At 47.0% G+C, this 13356-nt stretch overlaps 1 protein-coding gene across 1 annotated transcript in view; it reads left to right on the top strand.

Annotated features, from left to right (window-relative positions):
- The first annotated feature begins 1259 nt into the window (after positions 1 to 1259).
- Positions 1260 to 13356, top strand: part of LOC149349419 (protein Skeletor, isoforms B/C-like) — a 113428-nt gene continuing 101331 nt past the window's right edge. The window contains exon 1 of the mRNA XM_089578348.1: positions 1260 to 1378. Coding sequence (XP_089434474.1) covers positions 1330 to 1378 — 49 coding nt within the window. The 5' untranslated portion in view covers positions 1260 to 1329. The remainder of the gene's footprint in view (positions 1379 to 13356) is intronic.

The following is a 13356-nucleotide window of genomic DNA, read 5'->3' as shown; positions in this document are numbered from 1 at the left end:
CCGGTTTCCCTAGTTAACGCTTATCTCATAATTTCGCTGTCATTTGTTTGGTGGTCACCCTAGTCACAGGATTCGATATCTCATGCGTAAAACAAAGCGAGATTAGTGGCCTCGAGTGGTATCAGCCAGTGCCTTTTCAAGGAGACAATTGTGGCAGGCGTCGGGGACGTGGGAACTTACTGGGGGCATTGACAGCCGTTTGCATGTGGTACTTAGTGGAGATTCGAAACCAAGTTACAGTTGCACCCTCTTCCCACCTGCTTGAGAGCTTCACAGGTCTTGATTACTTTAGATTTGATGGGTTTTGTATACTTCATCTGAACATTCCATTATTTTGAACAGTGACGCTTAGCAGTTAAGATAAAATAAGTCGGTTATTTCTTAAACTACGGAGGCGCAAATCTCAGCCATAGTTGCACGGATGAAACCTCCAGCTACCCCTGAATGGAAAACTCGAATAACCCACGTCGTTTTAAAAGCACGATTTAGGGACAGATGCACAGCTGGTAAAGTCTTAGAGCACCCCATGGACGTGCAACACCCTTACACCCGTGCACTGAACCTTTAAACGGTGCCCAGCGCACTATTGTCAAGACCAAAAAAAAAAGTAAGGATGTGAAAGCGCCGATCAGTGCCGCGCCCTGAAGGGTGCAAATTTTTTTGCGGTACACCCTCCTTAGCCCCGTTAGACTTTGAGCCAACTTTTTGAATAAATCCATCTCTCTCTCTTCTGTTATCAAGCTCTGGAGGGGTCTATTCCGTGCAGTTGGCACGCGTTTCCAAACGCGTACTTTTTCGAATATTTATGAGCGTTACGGGCCCCGTCTTGGTGCATTCCGAGTTTCACGATGGGTCCGCAATAGCCCTGGATAAGGCACACCAGGAAAGGTGTGCGTACAGCACTTTTTGAAATCCTGGGGTAACAACGTGATGCACGGCGGCACAAGGGAGACCTCGGCGGCACCTTTGTAGATTGGCTGTGATCAATGGCTGCATCACCATACTTGCGTATGGCAATGCTGCGCGCGCATAGTAAGAGAAAGTGTGCACAAGGACGACTTTCGCTGGTTGATTCCGACCTACTTCTTCGCTCCGCGAGTTGTGAATTACGCACGCTCCCATACGATGGCAAGTGGCCACACGCTTCGAACGCGCGTTCCTCGCTTTTGCGTCCAAGCGTGAAGGCGGCAAGATCGATTGTGGATCGTCGTGCCTCCGGCGGTAACCGGTCGGGCACCAGCGAGCCTCCTCCCTCCTCCGGAGGAAGAGCGCCGCGTCGCGGCAGTCGCGGCGGCGGCGGCCTCCGCTACCTCAGTTGACGGCGCCGCCATGGCCGGGATACACGTGCTGGCGCTGCTGCTTGCCTGCGTGCTGCAAGGTGAGTGGCGCGGCAGCGCCAACGCGCCGGTCCGGCCGCGATCCCCGACCGGCGCGCTGCGCGGCTGGGCGCGCGCAGTTTTGAGAGCCCGCGTCCGTGGAGAGCCGACGCTTTTGCGTGCCTTATTAGTGCGGACGACTTCGTTTTGTTGCGCGCGCGAAGGACAAGCGCAACGCACGTGCGCTATGAGCATGTACGCTAAAGGTCCCACTAAGGCGCCCTACTCTGCCAGTATTAAATGATTTCCCTCCCTCTAATGAAAGGGCCTGACCGCCTGGCGACGCACACTAGTCAGCAGCGATGCAAGCACAACATTTGGAAATTTCAACGGCCTGACAGGTTTAATTTCAATTCCTGCAACTTCGAGACAGCACGGATTTCAGCTGTTTGACATTTGTTTTCCTCCCCGATATAGCACCGGTGAGCGTCAGTGTGTATCACAGTCGTGATCTTGGCGACTGTACTTTCCATCTTATCAGTAAATTAGGTTGCGACGCTGCAGACACTTGCTGCCATGTCCATCCGGAAAACTTGGGTGCCCACTTGGAAATGCGACTGAAATCTCAGGTGTGCCTAAGCCGCTTTTTCTGGAGCACCTGTCGCGTCTCACTGTGTGGCACCGGCGCTTCGTTGAAAAGCCGGGGCTAGCGCAGAGGCATGATCGCCCGCTAATTAATTCTAATTTCGTTATTACTGCATGAAATGTTGCCAACTTTAGCTTAGATATGTAAGTTTTAATTGTGATTTAAGAACCCCGTTTTAATTTAAGCTGGCTGGTATAGTTGCTCATTAACTGCAATTAACACCTCGTAAGTTAATCTCCGAGACGTTAAATAATTAAAGAGAAACGGCGCAAGTTTTTTCTTTATTTTAGCATGCTCACAAAGCCGTGTTGTCTGCATAACGCTCTTAGTTTTTTTTGTTTTTTTTTAAGGTGCTGGATACTTGTGGAAATAAAAGTTTAACTCCGGCATGAATATTTGCGAGAAAACGTTTCTTACAAAAAAAACTTTAAAAAAATGTTATACGTGTACATTGAAAGATCGAGCGTTTCATTGAACCCCTAAGTGTCGTAATTCATGCGCAAAAAAAAAATCATTCTACTGTCATTTTTATGAACTCCGAAGAGATGAGTGATAGCAATCCCACAAAAAGTGATCGGTGAGAAAATCAACCTTAAAGTTTATCCCCTCGGGTGCCTCATGTATCGCCTTTACTACTGTTCAGAGAAGTGCGGAATTACAACCAAGGGTTGTGTTCTGTAGTTGGAAGCGCGCAGAATTCGTGTTGCGCCGGGACCATCGGGAGCGTGATTAACTCTCAATTTCGATGACCACATTTAAATAAACGTCATTTTCTGAATTTCTACTTCAAATTTTGCTATAAAATTTTCCGACAACACAGATGAAGACCGAGAATTACGAAAAAAAAACTTAATTGAGAAATCGCAAATTGGTCATCTTATTTACCGCGTCCGCCTTATCGAACGGCTTCCTCAACAAAAGGTATCAGGCCCCCTCTCCTTACTTGGCCGGTATACCAACGCTTGGTAAATACAGAAATAGTGGGCAAATACAGAAGGGTACACGCTTGGGCTTGTCGGTTAAACTGCAAGGGTAAAAGCGTGGCGCAAAAAAAAAAAAGACCTGTTGTCTGTCTTTCTGAGTCCTCGTCTCCTTGCGCTGCGCTTTTACCCTTCCAAAATACACAACCTGAATGCGACAAACAGGTAGAAAAGAAGAAGCAGGATGAAAGCAGCGTGATAAATGCTTTTGAAAACTTGATGGGAAACAATTTCCTAGATGATGGTGAATACTGTAGGGGGATTGTTTACAAAGTCTTCTGTGAGCCATAGTTTGTGCGTGCCTTTTGTGCAAGCTTCGTATAGCATGCTGTAGTGATGTTCCTTGTAGATGTACTATATGCGCAAGAAGGAAGCAGAATCAGACCGAATTTTGTTTAAAAATAATTCACACTAACCTGTTTTTGGTAAGGTTCGACACGGTCATCAAGTGATGCTTGTTGAAAAGTGGAGCATCGTGGCGAAGATAATATGCGGTCGCACGCGCAACTGTGGTTTCTAGGATGAGCAGGTTTTCCATATTTGTTTTTGTCGCTGTTCCCCACACAAGAAGGGTTGAATGGGTTTGAGAAAAAACCAGTGTATAATAGAGGTGCTTCTTTTGCCACGTTTCCTGTGTTTTCTGTTTTTCTCAAAAAGTTTTATTTCTGATAGAAGCCACGTGTCGTTCGTACTGTAGAGTTGCTTTATGCTTTCTCCACACCGGATATCTTCGATACTTTCGCTCCGCTGCTTGCTCAAGTACGGGGCACCAGGTACGAGAAGTGCCGCGCCTTTTCTCTGCAGCTTTCATTATCGTAATCATCAAGTGTGCTCGAAAGTTCCCCACTCGTTGCACTAGAATTTTAGTCTACATTCTTCATGCACTTACAGTTTCAGCTTGTCCGTGGCATTGCGCCGTGATTTAGAAAAAGAACTGCCCCTTTTTTTGCGATCTTAGGTTCGCCAAAATCGCCTACTTTTTATGCCTGCGCTTACATAACGAGGATTGTGCTGACGTTTCCCCCCTTCGAGACTCCCGACAAAAATATCGCGATTAGTTTTTAAGGAATGCCAATCAATCAATTTTATTTTCACCAATATACATGGCGAAAAAGCTGCTTGACAAAGCTCCAGCCACCCTGTGAACACGTGGCGCACCTTAGTTTAATCGAGCATGGGAAGAGCTCGATGGCGTCTGCTCTTTGTTGAAAATAATTTCAAAATATGAAATGTTTAATGTACGTGCAAATTTGTCGGCGACAAGTGCGTCCTAGTTGAGCGAAAATTGGCGCAAATATTGAAAAAAGAAAGCGTATCAATTATTGAAAAGCTTTCAGCGTTATGAACGGTTATAGCGTTCATTATGGCGCGCTGATCTGAGGGAAGTTTATGAGTCGCGTCCATTTATGCACTTTGTATGAAAAATAGCGGCACTAACAAGTGAATATATTCTGCCATGGCAATGCCAGTTGCAGTTCAACGAAGGCGCGTGCAATTACGTTGCAGCTATACATTTCGTTTGGATGAAACAAGCAGCGCGCTGCTTGGTTCACAAGTCGCTGGTTAGCACTCGCCTGTACCTCCGCTGCCGATGGCTTTCGTTCCCGATTGAGCCATACACGAACACTCACCAGCGTAATATTAGCGTATCAGCGTAATGTGTCCCGCACTGCGTTGACCTGGCTGGTGCCAGCGAATCAGGGGCGAAGCTAAAAGCCTGGCTTTTCCCTGCGTGCTGACTATAGTTATGCGCGAGCAGCGTTGTGGATGCGGCCCCAACTTTTTTGGCAAAAACTAAGTGCCAACAAATTTTCAGACCGCACTGTAGAGGAACAGTTGACGTCAGGGGCAGAGCTGCTACCATGGAGCAAGGGACACTCAGGAGAGGCCCTTGTTATCCGAGGCGCACGCCAGAAAGTGTGCCGGAAGTCAGGCGCTTTTGCAAGGTCTCTTTAGCCGACGGCGCACCCAGTAGCAACGCTATAGCGCAGCGGCGTCGTCTGCTGCAATACCTGATGCTGCGCATGCACAAGCACGATGAGACGGCGGCAAAGTAGGGGAGGAGCAGGGGGGATCCGGCTTCAATAAATGTGACATAATCGCCTCTCCTGAGTTGTTCCCTTCCCCCATGCATGGCTGCGGCAATATACCTTTCCAGTAATTCCGTCGTGCCACCAAGCGGCCGTGCGAAGCACTCTGGGAAAACGGAGCGTTTCTCAGTCGCGTCGACTCCAAGCCTTCGCCATCGCTGCGGCGCTGTTTCTTGGTCATCGTGTAGTGCCCGCTGTTTCCTTGCATTGCATGGCACAATTGCGTTCCGCGGCCGTGGATCACCAGCCGAGCGGCGGTGTAATGTCCACACACGCGACGCTGGAAGGGCCGATCCCGTCGCTGTCACATATCAGACCGACGACGACGCCAGCACGACCGCGTATCGGCGTCGTGGCTTTCAGGCCAGCGAGGCCGACGAAACCGATCGGCGAGTGGTCGCCCGACCGGTCCTCGGCAGGTCGGCTGGCGAGCGATAACTTCATCCCGACGAGGCGGCGGGGTAGCTGCGCTTCTCTCCGCCTTATCCGCGCTAAAAATAAGCAAAACAAATGTCTGTGTTTGATACGTTCACGACTGAACACTCAGCACCGATGAGCTTCTGCCAAATTTTAGAATTTCAGTCGACTATGGCCCTCGTCTACGACGATTGGCCTTAGCGAGTCCGTAAGATTCGTGTGGGCAATTTCCGCGATTGTGGAGAGCAAAAAAACAAGTTTTAGCGGCTGCAAATGTTCATCGAGTGTAGTTTTGACCACATTGACCTAAATTCGATGATTATTTGCATAGCAGGACGTGTGTACCAGTGGTAAGAGTCGGTGTGGCACAGTTTGCCGAGTAATATTTGAGGTGACTGGTTGCATTCGTCAGCGTCACTTGTGGAAAATAGATCCGTCGGTTTTAACTATGCCCCATTCAGTAGTTCCTTGCAACACTTCTAAAGCTGTGATGAGCGCACAGGCTACGTTCCGACGCTGCAGAATATAGTGCTAGTATAAAATTGGCGTATGGGTATACATGGATAGCGTGCTTTGAAGTTCTCATGCGCCAAAGGCTATTTCATGCGGAGCCTTAATGCACACTCGCATTACGTATGCAATTTCCCAAGTTTAGCGGGCGCGACTCTTGCCTACGTTCAAGCATCCTTTCAAAAGGATGCTTGAACGGATGCAAACATCCATGAAAGGATGCAAGCATCCATGTAAAAAGAGACGATAGACTAATACTGGCTGGTGATTTCAACTTGCCTAGTATTGACTGGCACACCTTTTCATCATACTCTGCCCATAATGCTGATACTGTAATGCTCGACATTGTGTTCACATTTGACCTGCTGCAAATAGTAAATAATTTTACGAGAATGCAAGGAGCCGCGGGATCTATTCTAGATCTATTTTTTGTGAGTGGTGCCATCCGCAACTTCGTAGCCTGTGAAGTCACAAACGGAATATCCGATCACAAAGCTGTGCTGCTGAGCTTGTCAAATGTGTACCCAGATCGTCGAACTAGCGTGCAATTTTTTCCCACTTTTTCGCGTGCGGAAGACGAATCTATTCTGGACATGCTTGATTCATGTTATGAGAATTTCAAGAATAGCACTGATAGTGTGAATGACCTATGGCTTACTTTTAAAATGATCGTCTACCATTGTATTGCCTGTGTCGTTCCCAAAATTGCAAAAAAATCTGTGTACCGCAATCCTTGGAATTCTCGGGAGACGTTACGCTTGCAGCGAAGGCTTGAAAGGTTAAAAAAGAAATCAAGCAGAAATTCATCATTAAAACCAATTGTAGAAGCAATTTCAGAGGAACTTAAGCAGAAAATAATTTGCGACAAAGAAAAATATTACGGAACGCTCCCGCCCTCGTTCATTAAAACATCTCCTGAGAGATTCTGGCGCCAAATCACGCCCAAATCTTCTTCCACGAACGAATTCATAGTAGACGGCAAATGTGTGCGTGATGAGGCTGTTGTTTGTTCTGCGTTCAACAATTTTTTTCAGTCAGTATTCACAGAGGGCAATGGATGCCTGCCCAACTTTTCTGCAGCACTCCCTGCCATATCTGATGTTGTAATTTCAGAGACTGGTGTTTGTAACTTGCTTTTGAACCTTGATGTCAAAAATCAGCAGGTCCCGATAACATACCAAACACTTTTTTGAAGCGCTATGCGGAGTGGTGTGCAAAGTACTTGACCGTAATATTCAACAGATCTTTACATGACGGTTCTTTAAGGCCGATTCACACGACGGACCGTTCGCCCGCGGCCCGCGCACTACGTGTTCATGCGTCCGCACTTTGAGAGGCGCTCTGCCGGCCGCGGCCTCTCACGGCCGGCAGCGCGCCTCTAAATGTGCTGACGCATGAACACGTAGTGCGCGGGCCGCGGGCGAACGATCCGTCGTGTGAATCGGCCTTTACCGGATGACTGGAGGACAGCCGCGATTAAACCTCTGCACAAAACCGGAAAAAAGCACACATCGAGAATTACCGACCCATATCTCTAACGTCGACATCATGTAAAATTTTAGAACATATAATTCATAAACATATATATTAGGTTTCTTGGAACAGCATAAGGTACTTACCGATTTTCAGCATGGTTTCAGGTGTGGGTTTTCTACAAGTACACAGTTAGTTGAAACTGTGCATGACTTGCTCAGTCGATTAACCAGGGAAAGCAAACAGACGCAATATTCATGGATTTCCGCAAAGCATTCGATAAGGTGTCACATAAGAAACTAATTCGTAAATTAAGTTATTACATTAAAAACGACAGGATACTTTCATGGATTACAGCTTATCTCTCGAACAGATGTCAGTTCGTCGCTCTAAACAATATTTCTTCTAGCAGTGTCCGGGTTATGTCTTGCGTCCCCCAGGGATCTGTTTTGGGACCACTCTTATTTCTTTTGTTTATTAATGACATTGTGGCAGATCTTTCAGTCCGCGTGAAGCTGTACGCGGATGACTGTATCCTTTATCAAATAGTGTCTTCAGTTGACGACCAGGTGCGTCTAAATAATGACCTGGCGAAGGTGGTTGCGTGGTGCAACAAATGGCAGATGTGCATTAATTTTGAAAAAACCGTCTTCATGAAAATTACAAACACGAAAATGCCTCTTCATTTTTTGTACGGTACTAACAGCATATCATTATTAGAAGTGACAGAGTATAAATACTTGGGCCTATGGATTACTAACAACCTTTCGTGGTCAAAACACATAGACGCTGTAGTAGCAAACTCAACGCGGAAACTATTTTTCTTGAGGCGCTCCCTAAAGTCATCCCCACCTAGTGTTCGTCTATTGGCGTACTATTCCCTCATCCGTCCGTTAATAGAATATGCCGTAATCACTTGGGACCCTTTCACGTTAACAAACATTCAGAAATTAGAGCGAATACAGCATAAAGCAGCTAGATTTGTTTTTAACTCATATGGCCGTGCATCTGTAAGTGAGCTCGTGAGGCGAAGTGGGTTACTCCCCGTCGTTGAGCGCAATCGTGTTTGTCGATTAAAGTTTTTCTTCCAGCTTATAAAAGGACATTATAAAGTTGATACCTCTAATTATTTTTCTTACTCCTCAGGTTATAACACGAGACAAAGGCATGCACTAACAATAACCCCTTTGAACGCGCGAAATAACTGCTTTAAATATTCTTTTTTTCCGAGGACAATTACTGATTGGAATAAACTTAATAGCGAGACTGTTAATCAAAATTCTTTACTGCTGTTTGAAAAGTGCCTGTAAATGTTATGAATTTGTGTGTGTTTATATGGTTGTATTTTGTTTTGTCCCACCCTGCTATGATCTGTACAGGATCGCAGTATCTATAAATAAAAAAAATGGCGGCCCCCTTCAAAGAAGGGCCTCTAGCCTCGGACTGGATTCGTCGTTGTTAGTGCTGTTTTCAGTACTTTGACTGGTCGTAAATGGGCCACTGGGCTTTCGCTTCGTCTCATGTCGATCGCCTGGAAAAAAAAACAACAACATAGGAGCGATAAATTAGCTTTATTTTTATTCAGACTGACGATTCTGCCGCTTCTAGTCCTAAGAGGAGCGGCGGTTTGTTGACAACAATGGTTCCCGTTGTCGCCAGATGGCGCCACTGGGCTGAGCTTATCGTTGCGTCTCTGCATACGCTGAATGCGAGTACGAATATGACAAATGGCGTAACATCTCACAAAAAGCTTGCCTCTAGCACACGCAAGCGTGCATACCCTTACAGTACGTAGAGTACGTAGACAGCGTTCATTTTATCGTGCACGCCGCGAGCAGACGACGAGACACAGGAACACGTTCAGCGCGCTCTCCTGATTGGCTGAGGGCGGCTCTACCTTTCATAGCGCTGCCAGGAACTTGTAAGGTAGAGTATAGTGTCAACGGTCGGCGAACATACTTCTGGATGAAGCGATTTAGAATCAAGTATGGGTTGCATCAGAGAAAGCAGATACAATCACCTCGTTTCCCAGAGCCTGGCAAAAGTAACGAAGCATGAGCAACAAACTACCGTTTCCTAACAGTGCTATCCTTACTCGTAATCACAGCAGGTGCTCGTGCGGCACTCAGCTGGTGCGGAAAGATCGTGCGGAGGCGGTCCCTATATTCTTTTGAGCCCACTAGGGTTAATATGCGCACCACATATTTTGTGGTGTTTTGAAGGCTGCTACAGGGTAAATCGCCCTTGCCAGCCTTGTCGATTAACACTGCACGCCCTTTATTTCTTCAACTTGCTGTCTCTAGGGAATCCGTAGAATGAAACGTGGAAGCCCTTCCTCGTGTTGCTGCTGCAGCGGGGCACGCAGCACGCTTGACCGCCACCACGATTCTTCTTCGCAGACATGTCGTACGGAGAAAAAGAAGTAGTTCGTCGAAAAAATCAATAAAAATAGCAGACAGACAAACAGCTAACTTCCGCAGCAGTCCGCTACTACTATTTGCTAAACACGAACGAGAAAGACGCACACCGCTACACAGCGGCTGACGCGGAAGGCTCCGTGCATGCTTCGCGCGAATCCCCCAAGCGATGGCGCGGCACTGCAATTTCTGAAAAGGTCTCTGTTCGTGGCGGCGGCGGTCTCCGTGATCGTACTCTAGGCTATCACGACACAGGGACAAGCCGGAGAGCGAACACTCCGTCCGATCTGATACGGTGCCGTGCTGTAGGTATATCCGGTCGGAACGAAGGACAAACGCGACGCCGGCACTCTGCGTGTCTTGCGTCGGCGAGTTCGTGCTGCGGTGCCGGGATTATCGTTTAGCCTTAAAGGGCAACTGCATAGGTTTTAGAAATCGACGAGCTTAAAGGGCTCGAATGTGTGAAACTTGCAGGTAAAGCATGCGAAGTCCTTTCGGGCTAGCATTTGAAACGGTGACGTAATCGCAGATTGAAATCGAAACGGCCGTCAAGCTTCTCCGCAGCCCACAGCTCCAAGTGGGGGGCGCATCATGACGTCATCGAAAGTGCCAGTACATTTCCAACGCATAAACGCTTGCTTTCAAGGAAAAAAACCAACGCCACCGAAGGCAGAGGCCTTCGAGGGTTGTTTGGTTGCATTGAATGCATGGCAGGGCGGCTTCGCAAATTTGAATCTTACCTTCTGTGACGTCACACCGAGGTTCTCCGCACTCCTCGTGTGCTGTGAGAAGAAGGCTAAAATTTAATGGTCGATCACACCACTATTTTAAATGCTAGCGCAAAACCACTTGGCTGTATTACCTGCAGTCTAATAGATTTTAATCTTTGAACAGTGCGGAAATCTCAAAGGGTGGTGCAGTTGCCCTTTAATCCTCGGAGCAAGATTAGCGAAGTGTGCGTTATACGCTTCACAAGTTGACACCATGATCATGGAATCCGTTTATGTATTATTATTTTGCGTGCTCACACCTGCACACTGCCGCAGTCAACAGTCGGAGAAGAAGGGTGCAAAATATTTCCATTAGGAGTACACATAGGGTAAGTCGTCTCTCACACAGAGTAATCGGCCTGAAGACAGGTCAGACAAAAGAGGCGAACTCTTTTTTGGTGAGGAGGTGCAGCGACTTAGGGAGCAAACCACCGATCGAAACGGTTGGCTATTACACTAAGAGAGGCTGCAATGCCTCTTTTCTTTAGTACATAACTACTCCGTGTTTCAGCGAGTACTTTCAATGATTTCTAAAAATAGGATGTTGAAATAGAAAGAAAGATCTGTAATAAGGGAGTAATTACTCATTGACATCCACCCGAGCGCAGCCAACGGCTACAAAGGAAAGCTATACAGCTTTCTCAGAAACTTCGTAGTTAAAGAAAAATTCGTCCTGGTCCGGGGTTCGAACCCGGGACCACCGCTTCACCGGAGCAGTCGCTCTGCCAGTTGAGCTAACCGGGACGGCAAGCTTATGGTAGGGCGAGAGCGAATTGATCAATAACTCGAAAGGGGAACAGTGTTGGTCAAATGTTTTAGGGGAATCCCCCAAGGTGGAGTAGATTTGTAATAAGGGAGTAATTACTCATTGACATCCACATAATTACTCATTGACAGCGGTGGTCCCAGGTTCGAACCCCGGACCAGGACGAATTTTTCTTTAACTACGAAGTTTCTGAGAAAGCTGTATAGCTTTCCTTTGTAGCCGTTGGCTGCGCTCTGGTGGATGTCAATGAGCAATTACTCCCTTATTACAAATCTACTCCACCTTGGGGGATTCCCCTAAAACATTTGACCAAAGAAAGATCTGTTGAGGAGCACACTATCGGCGGACGGTAGATACTTAACGAAAAGTTCCAATTAGTTCATTACCTAATATTTGCTAATTAACTCTTTGATTACCACACTATGGAGTTCTTAGCCATGGAAAAGACGATGTCATAGCAGAGTTCAATAAACCGCGAAGAAATCCGGCGCATTTTTCTGCACAAAAACGAAACTCAGCGGATGAGCGCAGGATGTAAAGGTGTTCCGGTAGAACGGCATGCACATTCTTATCTTGGCATACAGGGGGCGTTTCTTTCTCTCAGACCAGCAATGTGCATGACGTGGTAGAGTCGCTTTAACGGATGTTGCATTTCCACTGGCCTTTCTGCGCGCCTCATGCGTCCTTTTTCGCTTTAGTGCGGAAAAGGCGCCGCGCTTTCGAGAAAGACTTTTCCGTCATTTCCAACGCTGGTATGGGATCGTCTTCTCTGTGCCTACGAGCTCGACACTGGCCACCATATTTTGTTAGTTAAAGACTTATCCGCTACGGTGGCTCAATCGTTATGCTACTCGGCTGCTCCCGAAAGACGCTGGTTCGATCCTGGCCGTGGCGGTCGCATTCTGGTGGAGACGAAATACCAGAGGTGCGTGCACTGTGCGATATTAGTGCACATTAAAGAACCCCACGTTGTCGAAATTATATTATTAGTACCGTTTGTTAAGCAAATAACACACTACGCTGCTGAGAGTGTATTTTCCGGCAGAGATTTTCTTTGCTCGCCCGTTCGATATACATGACGCGTGCGCGGGTGACGTAAGGTGATGGGCGTTGCAGAGTGTACGAAAAACACTCGCGATCTTTGCAACTCACCCGTAACGGTCAAAATTTGTTGAACCACAGCGTCGAGGGCAACAGTGTTTTCGAAATTCTACAAAGTGATAAGGCTGCATGGTTTATGGTTGGCTTGTGGTTCATGGGGCTTAACGACCCAAAGCGACTCAGGCTATGAGGGGCGCCGTAGTGGTGGGCTCCGGTAATTTCGACCCCCTGGAGTCCTTTAACGAGCACTGACATCGCACGAAATTCGAAATTCGAGCGCCGCGGCCGGGATCGAACCCACGTCTTTCGGGTCAGCAGCCGAACGCTATATAACCACTGAGTCACCACGGCGGCTCAGTGATACGGCTGTTGCTGACGGCTAGGTAAAAATCTCTACTTATAACCAGGTGCCTGACTGTAACATTTTTAAAAGTTCACCATGAGAAATTGTTTACCAGCTTACTAGTCAAATTGATTCCCCTGTTTTCTGCTGCATACGAGCTCTAGTATCACAATACCGCAGTAGGCAGCTGCATACCACAAATAGCTGGTTTTTAAAAATTCGTGTTCACCTTTTCTGAAATATCCGTTTACTAATTATACCGGGAGTTTCAGCAAGTTCCTTCAAAAATTTATAAAATAGGGTAAACGCAAACCTTGGTGGTAACCGCTCAGTGACGCATTGGTATATGTGCAGTACAATTTAAGTAACACAATTAAAGAGTTAAAAAGCGTATGTAGCCTCGAGAAGGCGCGTGGCGAAACGACAAAACAGATTACAATGGCGCAAACAACCAGTGATTATATGTAGCAAATGTAGGTCACAAAATTTTGCCCTCAGTTGTTTATAATGCGGGGCGTTATAAGCAG

Source organism: Amblyomma mixtum, chromosome 3 (assembly GCF_055824585.1).
Source record: "Amblyomma mixtum isolate Tamu chromosome 3, ASM5582458v1, whole genome shotgun sequence".
In the NCBI taxonomy this organism is placed as follows: Eukaryota; Metazoa; Arthropoda; class Arachnida; order Ixodida; family Ixodidae; genus Amblyomma; species Amblyomma mixtum.
Note: the sequence above shows the minus strand (reverse complement) of the source record. Positions and strands in the feature narration are given on the sequence as shown.